Source organism: Chelon labrosus, assembly GCF_963514085.1.
Source record: "Chelon labrosus genome assembly, chromosome: 18".
Lineage (NCBI taxonomy): Eukaryota > Metazoa > Chordata > Actinopteri > Mugiliformes > Mugilidae > Chelon > Chelon labrosus.
In genome coordinates, this window is record NC_140351.1 from 24925105 (window position 1) to 24946124 (window position 21020).

At 41.2% G+C, this 21020-nt stretch overlaps 2 protein-coding genes across 2 annotated transcripts; both read right to left on the minus strand.

Annotated features, from left to right (window-relative positions):
* Positions 1 to 227: 227 nt before the first annotated feature.
* rmc1 (regulator of MON1-CCZ1) lies at positions 228 to 11956 on the minus strand. The gene is made up of 21 exons (XM_084566089.1): positions 11775 to 11956; positions 10046 to 10122; positions 9798 to 9882; positions 9668 to 9724; positions 9490 to 9576; positions 8981 to 9121; positions 8786 to 8889; positions 8603 to 8692; positions 7691 to 7796; positions 7492 to 7600; positions 7367 to 7411; positions 7150 to 7203; positions 6871 to 6999; positions 6040 to 6146; positions 5831 to 5950; positions 3753 to 3830; positions 3533 to 3637; positions 2287 to 2355; positions 2036 to 2123; positions 1297 to 1434; positions 228 to 734 (listed from the first exon to the last, which is right to left on the minus strand). The coding sequence occupies exons 1-21, from the start codon at positions 11871 to 11873 to the stop codon at positions 655 to 657; spliced, it is 1968 nt and encodes a 655-aa protein (XP_084422215.1). The 5' UTR covers positions 11874 to 11956; the 3' UTR covers positions 228 to 654.
* Positions 11957 to 12966: 1010 nt separating this feature from the next.
* Positions 12967 to 21020, minus strand: riok3 (RIO kinase 3 (yeast)). The gene is made up of 13 exons (XM_084566187.1): positions 20711 to 21020; positions 19671 to 19786; positions 18272 to 18417; positions 18028 to 18135; positions 17823 to 17932; positions 17038 to 17181; positions 16793 to 16920; positions 16504 to 16686; positions 15821 to 15980; positions 15303 to 15383; positions 15044 to 15133; positions 14682 to 14795; positions 12967 to 14044 (listed from the first exon to the last, which is right to left on the minus strand). Exons 1-13 carry the CDS (start codon positions 20744 to 20746, stop codon positions 13931 to 13933), a joined length of 1530 nt encoding a protein of 509 aa, XP_084422313.1. The 5' UTR covers positions 20747 to 21020; the 3' UTR covers positions 12967 to 13930.

Consider the following 21020-nt stretch of genomic DNA (forward strand, 5'->3'; position numbering starts at 1 on the left):
TAGTATGGCTTAGTGTAGGATGTCATCGTATTGCATGATGTCATAGTATAGTATAATGTTTCAGCGTTCTAAAAGTTGTTCTGTATGTGTCAGTGTAGTAAACTGTTAGCATGATGTTCTCATGTTGAACTTTAGCATACACTTTTCTGTGCTTGGTGTATTAGTTTTTGTGAATGAATCCCAGAAATCCCCCTTGTCAACACCCATACCTGCAGTTCTGTTTTTTTTTTTTTATTTAGTTTTACACAGAGCCCACTTTAAAGACACGTGGACATAATATATTTCATTTTAGTATCACTGAACATCTTTAAAACACATTAGTTTCTTTATACAGTTGAATTTAAACAGACTTCTCTTCATCTTACAGAATGAACACGTTTACAGCTGGTTCCTGTCTTATGTCCATATAAGACAATAATACACTGTTCCAGCGCTGCTCCTTACAGGTGCAGCTTTTGGCCCCGCCTGCAACAGGTGACATCAGAGCGACATGTCATTGGAGTGGGTTTATTCTGATGTCTTGATGCACACCTGAGCAGGTATGTCTGGATGTTAAAGTTTGCTTTTCCTCTGGGGCGTGTTAAGGTCTCTGGAAGCGTGACGCCTGTGTGCACATGCACGGCGATTCTTGCCCCGTTGGCTCGTGTCTTTGGTTCAGACGGTGGAGGGTTTCATCAGTGCCTGCTCCCCAAACAGCTGCTTGAAGTGGACCACATGCTCCTCACAGTGCTCTCCTGGTAACACACACAGTTTCTGTTCAGTGATCACAACATGATGACAGCTATTAGACATTCATCACACAGGCTGCACCTAATGATTCTTTTCATTAGTGACTATCATTATTATTCACTCCATTAGATCACTACAACTGGAAGCTGAATGTTAAAAAAATAAAATAAAAAAAATACTAAACTATAAAAACTTCAATGTACTCACTTTTCCAAAACGTTAACAAACATCAAACAGAACCTTCTTATAAAAGTAAAGTAACCTTTAACTGGACAAAATACTAAAAGATGATTCAAACAAGTTGAGCTTTTCTTAGTTCTAAGTCAGAACCACTATTTATTATTTTGTGAATTAAAACTCTTGAAACAAAATAATGAAGCAAAAAAGGTTTCAAAATGATCAGTATTCTTCCTGCAACTTCTGGCCACCAAATAATGAGAAAAACAGGAAGTTCATCGTCAACTCTGGTTTTTTCCAGTCATCTTTTTAAGGTGAACCTCTGTGTGTGTGTGTGTGTGTGTGTGTGTGTGTGTGTGTGTGTGTGTGTGTGTGTGTGCGTGCTCTCACCAGGGTTGAAGCTGGGACTTCCTCTGAGCCGCTGGTTTCTCTGCTGGAACGACCGGAACACGGTGTAGAACAACATCTGGTCTCCGGTCTGCCGCGCTGCGTCCAGAAACTTCCGAGCCGACACGTTGTCATGGCCGCCTGCTCCAGGACAGAGACCACAGGTTAAAGACAGACTCCATGATAAGTAGAAGGTAAATGTAAAAATGATGAAACACACACAGTCTCTACGGCAAACCTCAGACCATCGGTATGGGGCCGATTTAGAATTCATTTTTAAATTGTACGAACAAAACAAATAACTTCCAGTCTTTTAGTTCTTGGTTTTAGGTCTGCTGTAAACCAAAACCACATCCCTGTACTGCTTCTTCTGTTTTAATGGCGGTTAGCTAGCGTCAAAGCTGCTGACTTTCCTCAGACAGCAATTGTTCAATGTGGATGTTTGGTGAGGTGGTAGTAGGAGATCATCTTTCAATACTACCAACTAGAAAAAATAATCACTAAACAGACTCCACTCAGGCAAAGGAAGAAAAACAAGGAAGAAAAGAAAAGCCTTTAAATGTTCTTGACAGTCATAGTTTAAGATCAGATCAGATCGGAGCATAAAGTTAACTTTAAAAGCTCCAGAGCACTGATTGATTTGATCCTGAGATCAGCCTCAGCTAATGATCCACCATTAATCCCAGTTTATTGACATGTGACCATGCTTTAAGTCTGTGTCCATGTCAGTGAATTACCGTACCGACACTGCGGATGAATCTGAGCGCGCCCAGAACCTGCTGCTTGGACAGCAGCACCTCCACGATCTCGTCGTTGGCCGTGGACAGACGCTGAAAACACACACAATAAGTACCATGCTCTGCAGATGGGTTGTTTTTCTTTTTTTAACAAACCGAAACATGATAAAAACCAGTTATTCTGTGTGACAAACAGCTGAACCTCGACTCTAAACTTGATTTCTAGTAGTTCATTTTTATTTCAAGTATTGGATACCTTCAACATGTCCAGAGACAGCTGGTGTGCAGGAGGATACGTACTCTCCAGTGACAGAAGCAAACAGGCCTAGAAAGACCAAGAAACACAAAATGAAATAAAAGAACATGTAGCAGAACTAGAACATTTGGATTTACAGTCCCAGAAGTTTCTGGAACGAGTTCTGCTCGTTGGTAGATTCTGGTTTCTTTCTGTCCTCAGTTTTTACAAACAATATAAAAAGGAAAAGTAAATAACATTGACCATCTTGTGATAATTCAATGTTCTGCTGGGAAACCTTTGGACCTGGCATTCATGTGGCTGTTACTTAGACATGCAGCACCCACCTAGACCAGACCAGGCCCCCTCAGAAGGCCCATGTCCATTCTCTGATGAGTCAGAACAAGGGAGACCTTCACAATATTAGGAAGGTGGTCATAATGTTATGCCCGATCTGTGTATTTTTATACTACAAAGTAAAGGCCTCAGAACTAAAGCTGGGTTACAATCAATAATATATCTTTGATCATATCTTTCATCCTTGATTTCAAAGATCTGATATCAATTCATCAAGTCCTCTGATCAATTTTCTAAATACACACCAGTTCGTGCATCCTCTGGTTAGGAATCTGTCCTGACAGAACCACTGTCATGGATTAAACAGTATGAGGACAGAGAGGAGCTGTGAAAGATGTGAGTCTAGAGGGAACATCTTGAGGAACTACCATAAATCTTTGGAACCAATGACAACATTAGTTTTGTGAAATTCCAAATCATAGCCCAGTAAAATGGTTTCATAACAGAAGTACGTCTAAATGAATTAATGTTGATTTGAAACAGGACCTTGTGCATCAGAATCAAATCAGTAGTGATACCCAGCCCTATTTAGGACCTTTATAACATTTATTTATGCAACATTTCTGTCTATACGTCTCCAACAATATGTTCCAATTAAAGCTTTAAAAAAATTCAAATTCAAGCATGCATGGTCTGTCATTATAACCTCAGCACACCTCTGTAATTTAGGTCTATTGAATGACAGCATGAACCGATGACAGTCATTTCTTTATGTGGGAGCTAAACCTGACACCTGGTCTTTACATAGTGACGAGCTTTGAGCTGTTACAGGTCCGATGAAGCTATAAATGTTGAGTTTATTGATGGACCGCCTCTAACAGAGCTGCAGTAACTGTCTTCCAGCTGGCTCAAGGCAGGATTTACATTTTGGTCTAATTTGATCCAGTTGAGGACGCATTTCTAAACTCACCAGCGGTTTGGAGTCACTGAGGACGTGGTACTGCAAGAACTGGTGCAGCATGTAGAACAAGTTGTGTTGCACCAGCGTCTTTATCACCAGCTCATACAGATAATGCTGGAAGACAAACAATCAATAACAAACGCATATTAAGTATTTAATCTTAATCTGAGTTAAAGGCAGACCTGATGAGGTCTGAATCAGACGTAAAGACAGATCTGCTCAGTTTCACCTGCACAGTGATCTGGTACTGGTTCAGAGAGCGGATGTACTCCATCAGCACGGCAATGATGAATTTATGGGAGACCCCCTGCAGAAAACAAGAAGACATAAAGCCAGTGACAAATCAAAGCATCATTAAGACCTTTCCTCTGCAAGCGTCTGTCAACTGATTTCATTTTAGTTTAGTTCAACCTGGCTTTAAGTCACTGTATATTTCTGTTCAGGAAGCTTTAGTTCAAACTACATTTTCAAACTAACTTTTGAAAACAAAAAATACTTAATTAAATCATCTTCTGGAGCAATTTTTGAAGTGAAGACTGATTTCAGCTTCACATATTTTCAGTTCTTTGTCTTCTGTCACAGTAAACCAAATACACTGTGTGTGTGTGTTTTTTTTTTTAAATGAACAAAACAAGATATGTTACACAACTTTGGACTGTAGGGGCCTCTGTGGAGGTTTGTTCAGCACTGACACTTAACGAATCAAGCAAATAGTCGATCGATTGACAAAATAATTGGTATAATTGACCTTTGGCTAAGCCCCGCCCCCCTTAGTTACTGTTGCTACGTCCGACATTCTCTTCTGGGCTCGGGTTTTCTGGTTATCTATAAGGCTCTGGTATCAATATCAAGGAGCAACACTGTTCATGCAAAGCTGGGTACGTCTCTATTCACTTCTATAATCGTTATTACGAAGCAAACGGACTAACGTTACGCACGTATAACGTTGTATTTCTTCAGCGTGTGCTAGCGTATCAACAACTATGAAACTTAAGCTGTAACGGTGATGTTTTGGTTAGCTCCACAGGGTTTTGCGCGCACATCATTGGGCTTATCCATACCCTGGATGCTGGATATATACCGACAGTATAGCCTGCCGAGACCGAAAATATGAGACGCCTGCGTTAAAGTCAATGGAGCGCTGTGGAAAAAGTGTCGGACCCCTGTGGGAGCTCTCTTGGCTGTGATTGGTCAATCTACATTCTAGGGCGGGGCTTAGCCAAAGGTCAATTGGCTCTTAAGTCCTAGGGTACTTGAAGGTGAAGCTTGCCTAATAAGACATACCTAAAACATTCTGGGTAGGGATGCAGCAAAATGAAAATTCTTGGCCGAAACCGAAAATCGAAAATGGAGAACCCAGGGTCGAAAGAATCCGAAACACCGAAAGAATCTGTGCAAGGTACAATGTAACTCAAGACTATCAAGGCATTCTGCAGCGAAATGTGCTGCCCAGTGTCAGAAAGCTTGGTCTCAGTCGTACGTCATGGGTCCTCCAACAGGATAATGAACCGAAACAAATAGCTAAAAACTCCCAAGAATGGCTGAGAACGAAAAATTGGGACTATTCTTCTAGTTTCATTAGTTTGATTTTTAAAAATGATTCTGTTAAAACACAAATCAAAAGCAATGTCTGATTTTCATTAGTCAATTTTCAGTAAATCTTTATTTATTACTTGAGTTATTTTAGTGACCACTGTGGGTTTTTATTTCTTTCTACAAAGAATTTTGTCCACGTGTGTGACTGTACCAAGTGGTTATAGAAATACACACATATTCTATAAAGGTTTTAGTATAAATAGTACCAGGTGGACCATTTGGACGACCAAAGTACCCAAAGTGTACTGAGTTTGTATCTTTTTGAAAGGAAATATGACCACAAAATACCACAGATTCACGCTATACTGTACACACAGCAAACTTTGGCCATTTTCTTTAGCCTGTGCATCATTTAATTCAACCACTGGGCACATTATAGGTCCATGAAAATATTGATATTTCTTCCATATGGGGAAACAAGTAACTGAGGCATGTCACATATCAATGGAAAGCTGACCTTCAGTACAAGATGGCAGCATTGTGTTTATTAAACTAAAATATTTATTTTAGTAAGAAACACTTTTGGAATAAAATACACTTGGACAGTTGTTTTTATAGGTTTAAAGCATGATCTGTTAGAGACACTGGCAAAAAGGCCACACACCCTATGACCTACTTAGTTACATAACATTCTGCTGAACCTGTTTAGGAGTTTTTCAGGTGGGAGGACTAGGAGTATTTAAAGAGATTTTACGTTGTGTGTTTGAGTACCTTCCTCTCAGTGAAAGACGACAACACGTGTGTGTACATGTCCGATTGATCGATGACCGCCTGAGTTCTGACCGGACGCTTCTGGGCAGCGTTGCCTCGACTTGAACCAGACTCCATGGCCTCGAAAGAGAAAATAACAGTTTAAATTGCACATCATGTGTGGTGGTGTGTGTTCAGAAACCTTTAACACAGGCAGTCATCTCGCTCACCACAGTGTAGCTCTGTTCTGCCTCCAGATATTCTTTATAGACCTGGTTGAGTTTGTCGAAGACGGTTGCCACAACAGGAAGACTTCCCTTTTCTCCACCCTGCAGGACTATGAGAGAAGAGGAAGAGGCTTCAGCTTCAGTCCAGGGTCTCTTCTCATCATATTAGAAAACTGCATTGTCTAAAAACATTGTTCGCGTTATTTGTTTTCAATATGCAGTAATATTATGTGTATGTTTTTAATTTGTCAAATAAGTGAAAATAATTTTATCTCCAGTTTGGATTTTAAATATGTTAAATACATATTAATCAACATTGCTGAGTTTTGTTACTGATGAGAACACTTTATCTTCTGAGCAAGGTCTCAGATTCAGGCTGATTTTGGACATAGTTGGTTTAGACTTCTGCGTCAATTTGACACAGTAGCTAGGGGCAACAGCCCAGAACGTGCTCAGACCCTAGTGCCATAGCTGACATGCACCTCCACATAAATGTAACTACGCACAGTGCCGGCGCAGACCTCAAAGAGCTGTGATTGGTCCTGATTGGTAGTAGCATGTTTCCGCTTTAGTATTTCCAGCTGCTTCTCCTCTCCGCAGTTTTCAAATTGATTGTTTTGGATCAATATAAATGGAAAACATCAAGGGAAGGTTAACTGAGGAGCTTTGGTGATACCAACATTTGTAGTATGACTCATCTTCGGTGAAATTTCAGCGAAAGTTTCAGTTGTCATTGTTGAAAGTGAAGGAGGAAGTGGAAAGTGAAGCAGGAAATGTGCGTTGTCTAGGCCCCCAGTACCCTAAAGAGCCTTAATTATGGACAGTCAGACATACTCTGAGAGCAGACGGACAGGATGACCATCTTGCAGTCTCTCCGCCGTAACAGGAAGTCCATCAGTTTGCCTTTGTCCTGCAGCAGGTTGACGGTTGGAGGCAACTTCACCTGAAGGTACCACAAGTAACCTGACACAAACAGACAGGCATGAGCCAGAGAATTCAGTGTTTTCATTTATTTTAGTGGTGAACAATTTGTACGGTGCAGGTTTTTGTCCACTGATGCATCGACACAGCACTACTCTTGGTGCATCCTCTGCACCATACATCCCCACCCACCTTCACTGGCACTGATGATGATATCGGGTTGGAAGACACTCCAGGAGGAAGAATCTGGAGCAACGGTCAGGGAAATAAACGCCTCATAGCGAATAGGAGTCTGGTAACACACCATCTGGATCTCATTTTGAGGCGTGGGTCAAAACCAGACCAACGTTTCAGGCTAGAGAAGACACGTTAAGACAATCAAATACCACAGCTTGAGTCAGTAGGATACAGAGCTGGCATGGGACTGGAGGCTGAGAAGGAACGACCGCTGGACCTGCAGAATCAAGAAGAGAGGATCAAACTCTCAGAATACGGAGGAGGAGCCACGATGAAGGTGTGTTAATGTGTGGCTACCTGACAGAGGTATCCTGTAGGGGTGTATGGACCTGGCAGGCAGGACGGGCTGGTGAGTGTTGACAGCACAGTCCGGCTCCTTCAGCTTGATGTCAAAGATCAGAGACGTCTAACGCACAGACAATAAATGATCTTTAAATGTGGGACTGGTGGGGTGAGGTGTATCGTGACAGCGGGAACAGGCTCTCTAAAAGCTAACCTGGGAGCTCTGGTGATGAACAACCACCAGGTTGTCCACGATGTTGAGGGCAAACTTCCCCGTCGTGTTCAGCTTCAACACGTGACTCTTCTTACAGGTACCATCCCTAAGATTGACACCAACACGTTGAAGGACGGTCCACATATAGATCTCCATAAATTTAACCTTTAATGACTGATCAATGAATCGATACAGAATAACACTGATTTCGCCATGAAAATTGGTTTTATCCCATAACCAGAATGGAAACGATCATCTGTTGTTCAATATCAACAGGGATGTCCTTGAATTAAGTCTGCCATAAACCAAAACAACGTCCCTGTAGCATCAAAACATCTTGTTCTTCTTCTGTTTTAATGGCTAGCTTCTTTTTGCTAGCGTTAAAACCAATAATCAATAATCAATCAATAATAGCACAAGAAGTAGAACCAAGATCACATTACTAAACATGTCTGCTGTGGAGAGGAAATGTACTCAGACAACACAGATCATCATTCAATACTACCAACACCTACAAAAGAATCCATGGAGTCCACTCAGGCAAAGGCTGCACTGAAACAACAACAAACACTGAACGCTGCGTTTAGAAGAAGAGAAATGTTTCCTGGAGACAGCGTCAAGGAGAAAAAATGTTCCAGAGAGGGTTAGGGAGTTTATGGCGTTGGATGACCAGAACATTTCTGGAGTAGAGAACACAGGTCTTCTGGAGCTAAGGAACAAGCTACCCTCTCCACTAAATTCATTTATTTTATCCAGTGAACCGGTGGAGTGAACATTTCAGACACCAGTTAATCAAGAACGTGACTGACAGTTTAAGTAGTACTTATTTTTTTTTTTTATTTTTTTTTTTACATCTGAAATAAAATAAAACCTTCAGCCTAAGAAGCTTGATGCTAGCTCAGGTGTATTTACCTTGTTAAGTGGTACAGCACCACCTCGGCGCTTGGACTGTTGGCTGTTCTCGAGTGATGCTTTAGGTACATCACATACAGCTGACCGTAACTAAAGACAGAGAGACAGAGAAAGAGAGAGAGATGGCTCAGTCCACAGCCAAGCAAACGGACTCAAAACTAATGAATTAAACGCGTGGCGTACATGGTTGCCATGGCGATGTCTCGCTCAGACAGGCTGAGTTTGGCAGGTTTAGGGACGACGGGCAGCTCGATCTCAAACTTGGACATCTTGGACATGGTCCCGTTCTGAAACATCCACAAGGCGATCAATAAGATGACGAATAAATAAACGGTTGAAACTGGAATAAGAATATTTAACAGACATCTCTCTCGTTACCCTGAAGGTGAATGGCTGCAGGATGTTTCCTTGCACGGTGGTTGACAGCAGGATGACGGCGGTCTCTGGACAGTACTGGTACCAGTTTACATTAATACTCTGACTCTTCAGCAGCTTCAGACTACGCTTGTCTGGAAACACCTGAACACATGTTCAACACACAGCTCAAGGTCTACAGACAAAACGCTGCAGTGGGAGTTTGTCGTCATTAATAAACATGGATCAATACTTCTTCACCCTGATCAATCATCCTGATCAGAGCTGAACCGCTTACACGGAGAGTTAAAATGTGTTTGCATTAAAACATCAGTCACTACAGAACTTTAATGACAAAGTGGTTCTGCTGCTGTGGTAAACGTTCCTTTTCGACACAGTCAGTGCTTCCTGTGGTTCATCTGATATTTCTCTATAACTGTACTTCTCAAGAAGAAGGTGCTTAAAATCCAAACTTCCTCAGAAACAATGAACAGACTGACTGCTGCCCTAAAACGTGACAGGGATGGGATTACCTGGTAGAACTCTATTCCCTGGTCAGTAACGAAGATGATCTCATTCCAGTTGGTCCAACAGAAACCTAAAACGTTAGCATTCTTCGTCTGCAGAACACAAACCACAACAATTTAGACAGAGCCAGTCTCCACCACCATAGGGCGCTCGCGAATCAGGAGACGCACTGACGAAGCATACCTTGCACTCCTGCGTGAACTCTGTGTGTGGATAGTCAGGTATGAAGTTGATGAAATCCTGCAGACAGAGTCAGCGAGTCAGTGTGTGAAGCTGCCTGACAATCCAGCAAATACGCTGGGCCTGAACTCACCACAGACTTTGAGGTTCTCTGCACGGCCAGGATCTTATTCCCGATGGAGAACTTGATGCACTTCACTTCTCCTTTATCGTCCATCCTGTGGTGGGAAACAGCACAACATGTTCACATACATGTTACTATTGGAGGGATAAAATCAGATCTCTTGTTGAGCACCACATGAGCCAGAGGTACCTTGGAAAAAGAACATTTTATGATCACTAAACCGTTCTCCACAAATCTACAACACGAAACAGACGTACCTGAAGGCAACACTGCTCTTGTCATCTGGGCCTTTGACCACTACACCTGTAGCTCCACCGGAACGCACCGCAAACACCTGCAAGCAGAGTAAACATTTGTCCTAGAGTTTAGAGCCCCAAAAGATAGATATACAGTGCAACTTAAGAATTTGATCCCATCAGAATTTTCTACATTACTGCATAAAAATAACTCAAATTAGAGTCCACGAGTTCAGGAGTGTGTGCCATTATGATGAGACTCAGGTGTCATTTAGTGCTCCGTTTTGTTTTAAAAAAATTTTTTTAAGAAAATCAGTGATTTGTCTCAGTCTGATCTTCACAACACAAGTGTATGATGACATGGACAAAGGAGCTTTCTGAGGATGCTGATCATCCGGCTTGAAAAGGTTACAAAACCAGGGTTTGGAATCAACAAATCCACAGTCAGACAGGTTGTGATCAAATGGAGGAGATTTAAGACGACTGTTACCCTCCACAGGAGTGGTCCACTAACAAAGATCACTCAAAAAGAAGGATGCATAATAACGTGAGACGTCACAAAGGAACCCAGGGAAACTTGTAAGCAACTAAAGGCCTCTCTCACATTGGCTAATGTTATGAGTCCACCATCAGCACTGAATAACCAGGATGTGATGGCAGAGTGGCAAGGACAACGACACGGCTCTGCAAAAAGAACATTTCTGCAGTTTTCTCAACATCATGTGGACAAGCCAGAAGACTACTGAGAAAATGTTTAGTGGGCAGATGAGACCAAAGTAGAATAGTTTGGTTCATGTTTGCAGATGAAACAACACTATACTCCAGCATCAGGACCTAAAACTTGGGCACGGTGATGTCCTTGTTTGGGCCTGTTCTGCCGCACCTGGGCCAGGACGGCTTATCATCACTGATGTACTAATGAATTCTGAATTATAACAACGACTCTAAAAGAAAATTTCAGGACATCTGTCCATGAGCTGAATCTGGAGAAACAGGGTCATGCAGTAAGACAACGAGCCCAAGAACACAAGTCGTTCTACAAAGTGTTTAGAGAAGAAAGTTTTAGGATGGCCAAGTCAAAGTTCAAAACAAGGGTTCACTTACTTTTGCACCTCAAAATGATCCATTTTCTTGACTAAACAAATATATCTGTTTCATTTGTTTAATTGGGTATCTTTGTCTACAGTCATGACTTAACCCACTTAAGTTTTGAGTCCCTTATGCAATGTGATTGACAGAAAATTCTTTGTTTAACACATATAAATCAACCACAGTTCTTTACAAAAACTTGAACAAACGATCGATCAATAACACAAATAATCATTAATACTGGCAGGGCCTTAAAGTGGAATTATCAAATCAAAATCTGCAACAATTAATTGATTCAAATTTATTTGGACTGACAGTTTTCAATGTTTTCGGGTGCTTTTATGCTTTGATTAAATGGTTAATAGATTAAGTGTGAAAAAAAGAATCAGATAAGACAATCACATCAGTTTAGTGTGTGTGAAGTCTGACAGTTTCTTCTACAGTGGTGTGTTTACTTATTTGATGATGTACTTTACTCAATTTGTTTAAGCTAGAAATCAGAAATAACTCGTAACCCATATTTGTCTTAAAAAATAATTACATGTCTATCCCCATACTTTAAGAAATATGTTGCATCATTACACTTAAAGTGAAAGCTAATGTTTTTAAACAGTCAGCTAGCTACCTAGCTAGTGACATCGACGTTAACTAGCTAGCTCACCTGCTTGTTAGCCTCGTCGAAGAAGACGTTGTTGACGCTGGAGGCATGTTCAAACTGCACCGGGTTCTCACTCAGCTCCAGGTAATGCTCGTCCGTCATCCTCACACACTTGTCGGCCGCTTTAGTAAATGTTTTTACTCAGTTCCGCGTCCTGACTGTCACCGAGAGCAGAGCCGTGACGCTTCACGTCAACTGACCACCACGTGACTTTTGCCCGAGACTTTCACAATAAGAGCGGATGAAATCATATAAACTGATAGCTTTCTTGATATGAAAAAATAAGGTGTGCTTTGGCAGCCGACTGATTTATTATCATAAATCACATATTACTGTACACACCGATCAGGCATAACATTATGACCACCTTCCTAATATTGTGTGGGTCTCCCTTGTGCCTCCAAAACAGTTGTGTCTCACCAGAGACTGGACGTGGGTCTTCTGAAGGTGTCCTGTGGTGTGTGGCAACAGAATGTTGTTAGTGGGGAGTTTTGGGGCCTCTGTGGATTAGACTTGTTCCAGTGCATGCACAGATACTTGATCAGTTTGGGATCTGGTGAATTTGGAGGCCAGGTCAACACCTTGTGCTGTTTTTCATTATTTTTGTTGAGTTGTTCCTAAACTATTTTTGTGTGTGTGTGTCAGGCTGCATCCTGCTGGGGATGGCTGCTGCCATCAAGGAGTGTCATTGCTATGGGGTGGGGGTGCCTGGTCTGGTCTAGGTGGGTACTACATCTCTAAGTAACATCCACATGAATGCCAGGTCCAAACGTTTCTCAGCAGAACACTGGACTGTCACAACATGGTTAGCGTTAATGTTGAGGCTGATCGGTGTATATAGTAATCAAACTTCAAGCATCGTTCATGATCTGAAATGTTTCATTAAGTTAGAAGAAACAAAGATCATAAGTTTTGATAATCATATTCATTCAAAATAACAGCAGACATTTCTCACAAATCAATGTATTTACCTCTCAGTTCATTTTTTAATTTGAATTAATAGAGAAGTTTTAAATAAATGTGAATTTATTTATATTTTATTTTACCGTTTCATTTCTTTTCCTTTTATTCTGAGTCTTTTTCAGCTTTTATTGTGAAGGTGACAGGCTGACTTGTTTCCCCTGCTGACAGTCATGTGACAGAGTGCCTCCTCTCACCACCTAGAGTCCAAAAGTCCTATGTTCTTACAAAATGAAAGTCGAAACAAAAGGAGTTTAATTCGTCATGCTTTGTCATTTAATCTGAATATTCACCATAAAACCAACACTTTCCATCCAGACATTAGTTTTAGCAGATACAGTCAAAATAAAGTGACCAAACTCCCCACTTCCTGATTGTATAACATGTTTTCTTTCCTGCTGCAAATGGAAGTCCTTTGTTTCCCCTACATTTAATGACACGATGTCAAAGCAATTTAAAATTCAGTGATAATTCCAACTTTAACAAACTGAACCAAAGGGAACGGGCAACAGAGAAACAGAAAAGGGTTTCAGCTTTAATACTCTGATAGGCGCAACTGGTAGATCCCTGTAGGAGCTCTTCTTCAAGGTTGTTTCTATTTGATTTATAATCATCTTTAACTGCATCTTCCATTTGTTAGCAGGATTCATTCAAACAATATCAGGTTTATAAAAGCACCATCACTGCTGAAATTCACCAAACTTCTGCTTCTCATTCTAATAAACGCATTCTTCTGTTGCCAGCTTGATAATAAATCCACCTTGATGAAGCTACATGCTGAAAATGTGAAGTTGTCTTGAGTTGCTAGTTTTACCCAGAAGTCAAACTATAATAACTGCAATGTGGTGGAAGGACCGGAATTTAGAGTAAATATCAGAGAGTTTGAGAAAAGCTCAGCTGGAATACGAGTTCCAGAGTGAAAATCTTTGTGTTTGCATTTTTGCTATGATTACAAAGACACACACTATCATCAGGATTATTAGCAGGAGGTTAAAACGTGTGGTCTCAGCTTCAGGAAACCATGTTGGTGCCTCTCAATCGTTCTGATTTCAACATCCAACACCGTAAAATCCTCCCAGCAGCCAGGAGGAGGCGATCCGTCCAGCTGGTTTAAAGGATGTCGGAGGCAGCAGAGATGCCTCCTCTGTTCGTCTCTTCCTCACAGTGGGATTGTGAAGAGAGAGCGAGCTGGGTGGGCGTTAGTCATCTTCGTCTGGTCTTAAAGGAGGGCCAGCGTCCTCAGAGTCCACGGGGAATGATTTCTTCCCCCGCCGTTGCACGTGATCCTCGTTCCTCTTCTCCAACGCCACGATCTGTGAAAGCAGAAGTTAAAAGAACATGTGTGAAGAGTAATAAATTGAGATCAGCTTTGGCTGCTAAAGAGTTTGTGAAATCCACTGAATTCACAAACAGCTAATCTGTCCCCAAAAATGACTGAGTTTAAAATGCTTTTCTGCACTAAACCTGACTCTTAGGTGCTGCATACTGTCTCACGCTCTGGTTCTGCTTTTAAATGTTTTAATCGACGAATGGCACAATCCTCTTCCTCATCTTCATCTGCTGTGCTATTTCATTAAACCCTTCTAATATCAAACAAATTGTGGCATGACAGAACATATCTGAGAACCACTGCATTAGAGGGAGCAGCTGTTGCAATATTTTACTGACCACATGATGGCGCTGGTTATTTACATACAGAGAAACCGAGAGCAGATCTCAAGTCTGAATAGGCCCAACATGGACACCATCAGGTCAGGTTATAAATTTCAGCTATATAGATATGTGATACACTGAAAACAAATAGTTTGAGGAATGCCAAAGTATAAATGAATCAATCAGGCCTCGAGGAAAACTAAGCCCAGGTGTGTGTTAAAGGCTAACCTTAAATTCAAGGAGAGAAAAATAAAAATTTGAAGCTACAAACTAGAACAAGATGTCAAAAAGCATTACCTCAGCCATGAACTCGGCCTCGCTCTCTTCACCAACAGGAATGTTCAGTCCGGACACGGCATTGAAAAGGTCGTACATGCTCATTGCCTCGCTCACGCCTCTCTTCTGGAAGAACTAAAATGCACAAACACATCTCTGAAGTTGGTGCTAGGTTTTATTCTGCACATTGAAATAACATGTATGTGATTGGATTCCAGGATGTTGACATCCGTAAATGTATGGGAGTTGCAACATTGCATTAATCATTATCAACTACTTTGAGAATCGATTATTTGTTTTAAGTCTTTATCACATATGATGCTTTTTCTCTGTCACGGGTGACTGTAAACTGAATATCTTCAGGGTTTTGGATTGGTGGTTACCGTGGAAACGTTCCTGCAGTCTCTGAAGAGGAACTCCAGGCCGTGAGGATGGGTTGGCTCGACGGACTGACTGACGTCAATCAGCCACACCTACAGGAGGAAAGGGACGTCCATAAATTCAGTCGACAACAGAAAGAAAGAAAGAAAGAAAGAAAGAAGAGATGGAAAAGAAATGAGTGAAGGCACGAAAAGAAGGAGGAAATGAGGGGGGAAAGAAAGAAACAGATGGGAGGATGATATCTGAGGATGAAAGTCGTACCTTCCCTTCGTGCCACAGCATGTTGTATTCACTGAGATCAGCGTGAACCAGATTACACTCCTGATACAGCTGCTGCATCAACTGTACACATGAAGAGAAAAGTCACACAGAAAATTAATTTATCAAATATAACTACATGCACTCTGATCCTTTATTTTACAGGTCACATATTTTACAGCTTTCCTGGAAATGTTGCTGCTATTTAGCTCAAACTGACAGAGAAAGTCAGTTCCATATTGAAGTCATGGTTCGCTATGCTTTTGGTGCTGCAGAGAGAACTACTGAAACTCCCTTTTTAATCCACACAGAGTGTAAAATGAAATCACAAAAAGTGAAGAGGCTTTTAATTGTAAATTGTGACTGATCTCAAAAATAAAATTAACGATTTCATGACTTCTTTCCTCAATTAAATCTTTTTTTTTTGCTTCTGCAGCTGAGTCATAATGATATCTCAGGCAAAAAAAAAACAAAACAAACAAAAAACCAGACAGTGCACCACTTCCTGTCTGTGTACGTACGTGTAAGGCCTGGTAGTAGGCGTTCTTCATGTCCTCAGAGCCCAACATGACGTCTTTGAGTTTGGGAGCAGGAACTTGGTCTTTGCCTATAAATGACATGACCAGGATGTGTTTCTTCAACAGCACCACCTCCGGACAGGGAATTTCCGCCTTCTTCATCCTGAACACACACACAGAATCATGTTTTCATCACCTCAGAGGACGTTATACTGACTCACATTTGTGTAGGCTGACCTTAAACCATCATTCCTGTCCTGCAATGAAGACAAAAGGACGGCAGATCTGTTTTTTTTTTTTTTTTTTTTTTTTTTTTAAAACAAAGACTGTTCTGTACCGCTGTTAGACTGTTCAGTTTAGCTACGTAGCACGTGGTTAATGCCAGGTTCAGGCAGGAGGCAGAAGCACCATGTATATTTAAGTTCACCATGTAGCACTTAAAGTAGATGTGTATGTTTCATAATTTATTTTGTCCTAACAGTTTTATTCCCTTTATTTATTTATTTATGTTTGTCTTCACTATTTTTTGTTTCTTGAATGTATTAGTGTTGAATAGTTTGTCCCTTTAAATTACTACCAACTTATCAGTCAGCTATAAAGCCTGTAAGCAAAGTGCTACACAAACAGACTGATTAACTACAAGGCTGTAATAAAAAAGAAACCATGCCCAGCAGTAGTTTAGTCACCTGGTCAGGTTGTGCATCTCCTTCTCGGCCCACAGCCTGATGATCTTGCGCGGGTTCAGCTTGCTGAAGCGGTCGATGAAGCGGTAATCGTCTTTGATGTAGCGGTCTCTGTTCCTGAATTCGTTCAGCGTCGTCTTAAACACCTTCAGCACCACCTCATCTGGGACTGGCTGTTCCTCCAGGCTGAAGCACAAAAAACTAAATAGTACATGCTGGCAGGTATGCTTTCATACTGCAAGACATTCTCTAGATGTCTGGTTTTTCCTTTCCTGACTTCCTCCTCACTCACCTCCCTCCGTCAGCATGGAAGACGACAGACTCTTTCCCAGTGCTGATGCAGCCATTGATGTTTTCAAGCACACCGGCGTTAACCATTTTAAACATGAGCAGACGAGTGCGATGGTCCACTGCTTGTTCCTGAGGAGAGAGAGAAGTCTCATTGATCATGAATGTCGTCAGAGATGTGTCTGATCAACGCGGTTGCAGGACTCCTGCTAACTGTTTTCAGGTCTGAAGTTTTGTTCCTGTACGTACGGCAGTGGAGTGCTCCTTCTTCTCATGCAGTCTGGCACTGCGTCTTTGCTCGCTGTGGCAGTGCTGCTTCAGAGAGTTAAACACCTGATTGGACAACTTCAGGTCCATCCCCAGCCCATCGCCGACATGGACCTCTGGAGCAAACTGCAGGAAGAAACAAAACAAGAAGGAAACATTAGTTAAAAAAGTTAAAAAGGCTTTGTCACTGCACACAGAATCACACAATCACCTGGGTATCGCTACTGATTTAATGAATCAATTTAGTATCAACTCTTATTTCAGTTTCAGTGTCCAGACAATTTATTCGAAAACTAATGTTGTCACTGGCTCCAGATATTTGTGGTATTATTACAAGGCTTTCCCTCTAGTTTCACATCTTCTTTCCCATGCCTTTGCTTTTGTCTAGCTCTTCTCTGTCGTTGTACTGTTCTTAAACGGTGCTCTAAGAGTTCGAGCTTCTGTCGTGTTCTGGACTTAACTAGCTCTTAACACTAAATGCTAAATGTTTCGCCTTTTTAAAATTAAAGGTGCTTTTTAGCTACCAAAGAGACATAAAAGTCACTACTCAATCACAGTTAAAATACCAATACCAAGACATATGCAATAAAACTGACATAAAAATATCTGCCTTTACATTTTGAAGTTATAAATAATATCCACAGAAATATGTTAAGTGTTGTTTACGTCACATGAACAAAACTTTTTAGACAAAAAAAAGCATACATAAAACTGAAGTTGGTTTGAGGATAATGAACACACATAAATGAATATAAAGGCAGTCCTACATTGTCCATGCGAGCGGTGTTCTTGCGGCCGCAGGTCACTTCGTCATGTTTAGTGGTGATGTTCTTGCCCTTCCCAGAGAAGCCTCTCCTGGGTGTTGTCTGGGGCTTTTCTGGGTCAGAAAAAAAAAGAAGAAATTATTAAAACCAAAGTGATACTGAATAAAATACACTTGACAACGCTGACGCTGGTGCTCTTTAGTATTACCGGCTCTGTAGGGGTCGTCTCTAGTGTCCTGCCAGTCCACCTCATCCTCTGAGCTGTCGCTGTCCTCATAAGGATGGACCATACGGTAGTTCTCGAAGGAGATGGACACTGGACGGGAAGCAAAAACTTTAATTTACAGAAAACTGAACAATAAGTGTGAGAGCACAACGACCATCTATTATGATAAATGTTTGAAGAAAACTTCAAATTCTGCACACTGACAGACAGATGACTGTGTTTCTACCTTTGCTGTCCCCGTTGAACTTCTTCTCCTCCCGGCGGAGCTGGTTGTCAAACTCACGGTCAAACTGCATCTGCAGCATCTGAGCGAGCATCAGGTCGCTGTCTGTTTCAGGGGCTTCATCAGAGAGCAGATGATCAGCGCCGGCACTGAGAGAAGAACAGAAGCACAGAGGTAAGATTAATTATTTCTGACTTGACGTCTTAATAATCTAAATTCGACAAGAACCACTGAATCCTTTGTCCTCCATATGAAAGCCGTGTTTCATTTAAAAAAAAAAAAATGAAATGAAAATAACAGCTGTGTTTGTTTGGTACCAATCTGAATATTTTAGTTGAAAAATAAGAGTCCTGTAAATATGAGGGACAGTGAAAATGGAACACAAAAGTACACACAATCCACTCTGCCAAGTTGGATGCCATCTGAAATTAGAGAAGCTTGGCTGTGAAACACGAAGCCAAACTGTGTCTCAATATTACATCAAAACCAAAAACTATTGACCACAAATGCATTTGATATTGTTTTATTTCCTTTTGTGGTCCTTTTGTGCATATCCACAGGATTCTTCAAGAACCATGCACCACATGCCTGAGAATTTGAGCCCCGCGTCTCAATTTCATACATGGTCACTTGCCTCCGACTAGTGGGCTAATGGTGGTACAACAGATAGCAAACACAATGTCGCCATCTTGTACGGAAAGTTAGCTTTACACTATTATGCAACATTCTTCTGTGATTAGTTTCCTTAGACAGTTACATGTGTTTACAACAGCCATATGGAGGAAATATTAATATTTTTATGTTTCTATAATGTGCAGATGTGGTAGAATCTGATGATGTACAGGCTAAAGAAAAAGGTTGAATTACATACACATTGCCTCCTGTAGTGGGAATCAGTAGTATTTTGTAGCCACATTTCCTTTCAGGAAGTAAATACCCAATGTGGCACACTTTGGTTACTTTTTAGTTACATATCTACTCATTCACTCACACAAGCACACATACAGTCACACACCAGTGCCAAACACTGGGAGCAACTGGAGGTTCAGTGTTCAATTCGGCATGTTCCAGGGATTGAACCATTAATGGACAACCTGCTCTACCTACTGAGCCACAGTTGCTCCAGTTAGTAGCATCTGTATCATTGCTATCAGAGTGTTTTCTATTATGTTAATTAAAATGTAAATTTCTCTTTTAGTTCACAGACTAATATTTCAGGAATTTAAAGGGTATAATAGTCTTTCAAAAAATAAATAAAAACCTTTAAATGATCCTGTATTCAACAACAACAGCATACTGAGATGTTGACACAGTTAAATTAGCACAATCAACATGCAACCAGATCTGTAGAGGTGAAATCTGATGCTTGGCCATGTGTGGAGGCATCTACTGATGAGCTTACTCTGAGAGAGTAGGGAAGGCGTTGTTCTCCTCATCCAGCTGCCGGGCCAGCTGCTCGCTCATCACCTCAGCAAGAGAGCAAGCCGGAGCTGCCGGGGCCACCGACCCCCACGGACTCTGAAGAAAGCAAAAAAGTCACACCGATGAGCTTGTCGCTAACGTGCACCTCAGGATTCGCAGAGAGGTTGAAGATGGACACAAGTTTCACTATACGTTTGAATACTGATATTTTTACAAAGATAACCCGTTTCAATATTGTTTAGTAAGTCCATGGACCTGAAAGCTCCCTGTTGCCTCTATGTTTGCACATTTGTTATGTCCCTTTCTACAATGAAATTTCCTACATATTACATAATCAACTTCTCCAACTCCACATTTAGCTTTTTTTGTAGAGAGAAATAAGCGAGCGGATGACTTTAGGGAGTGACTCAGACTAACCTGGGTCAATAAAACGAACTGATTTGACTACGGCTAGTTTAATCAGCCCATGAGCCATCCGGAAACAGGTGCAGTAAAACCACAAGTGAGACATGTTCAGACATGTCTGAACCCAGTCCCTCCCACATGTGGTTGGAAAGTAACATGTGTATTTTTATATAAATAACATAATGAATGCTAGACTTTTACTTATAATATATATGAAGTACTCTAGAAACTCATATATACATTTTTTTACAAATTAAAAGATCTGAATCGTACTTATAGACTTGGGGTGAAGGGTGAGGACTGTCACAGAAATAGAAATATACTAATTGGTTTCTGAGTCTACCGCCTAGTCAGCTGCTAAAGTTAAGTTGGTTATCATAAATACCACATGAGGTCATGTCCAAATGTCTCAGAGACCAGCTCTTGTCCCATAGTGGACCCGGTGACCCACTTATCGGTCAGCCTTTTAAGGAGAGGACTGCCACTCAGGCCATGTTGGATAAGGCCTGATATCAGCATTAGCATCTAGCACTACCAAAACTTCCAGTAGCTCCGTGACATTACAAATAAACAAGAGACACCGTGAGAAGACGGTAGCACAAAATATCTTCTTACCTTCGATGTCTCGGCTGCGACTCCTGTTTGAGCCATGATTATGATATCGATTAATCGATTCTTTCTTCAGAGAGTGAATGGTGGCTACCCGCTGGGCTAACGTTAGCAAGCTCCGAAAGGGCAGATTTGGCGACAAATGACACGAATAACAAGCGTCCCGCGCGGTGACACCTGAAGACAATAGTGGTATGAACTTCAGAGAATATAAAAAGATAATTTACACGACGGTAACAGAGGTGTTTTAAATAAATTAAAGGTAGAAACGAGGTAGAGAAGCTTTGACAGAGGAGTTTCCCCAGCACACTGAACC

Coding starts and splice junctions, on each gene's coding strand:
- rmc1 (XM_084566089.1), bottom strand. CDS start 11,873: ATGACGGACGAGCATTACCTGGAGCTGAGTGAGAACCCGGTGCAGTTT. Junction 9,122..9,489: donor AGGGAATAGAGTTCTACCAG/GTAATCCCATCC, acceptor ACATGTGTTCAG/GTGTTTCCAGACAAGCGTAG. Junction 7,797..8,602: donor GTGCTGTACCACTTAACAAG/GTAAATACACCT, acceptor TGTCAATCTTAG/GGATGGTACCTGTAAGAAGA.
- riok3 (XM_084566187.1), bottom strand. CDS start 20,746: ATGGCTCAAACAGGAGTCGCAGCCGAGACATCGAAG. Junction 18,418..19,670: donor GCCTTCCCTACTCTCTCAGA/GTAAGCTCATCA, acceptor TTCTTCTCTCAG/TGCCGGCGCTGATCATCTGC. Junction 15,981..16,503: donor GAGATGCACAACCTGACCAG/GTGACTAAACTA, acceptor GTGTGTGTTCAG/GATGAAGAAGGCGGAAATTC.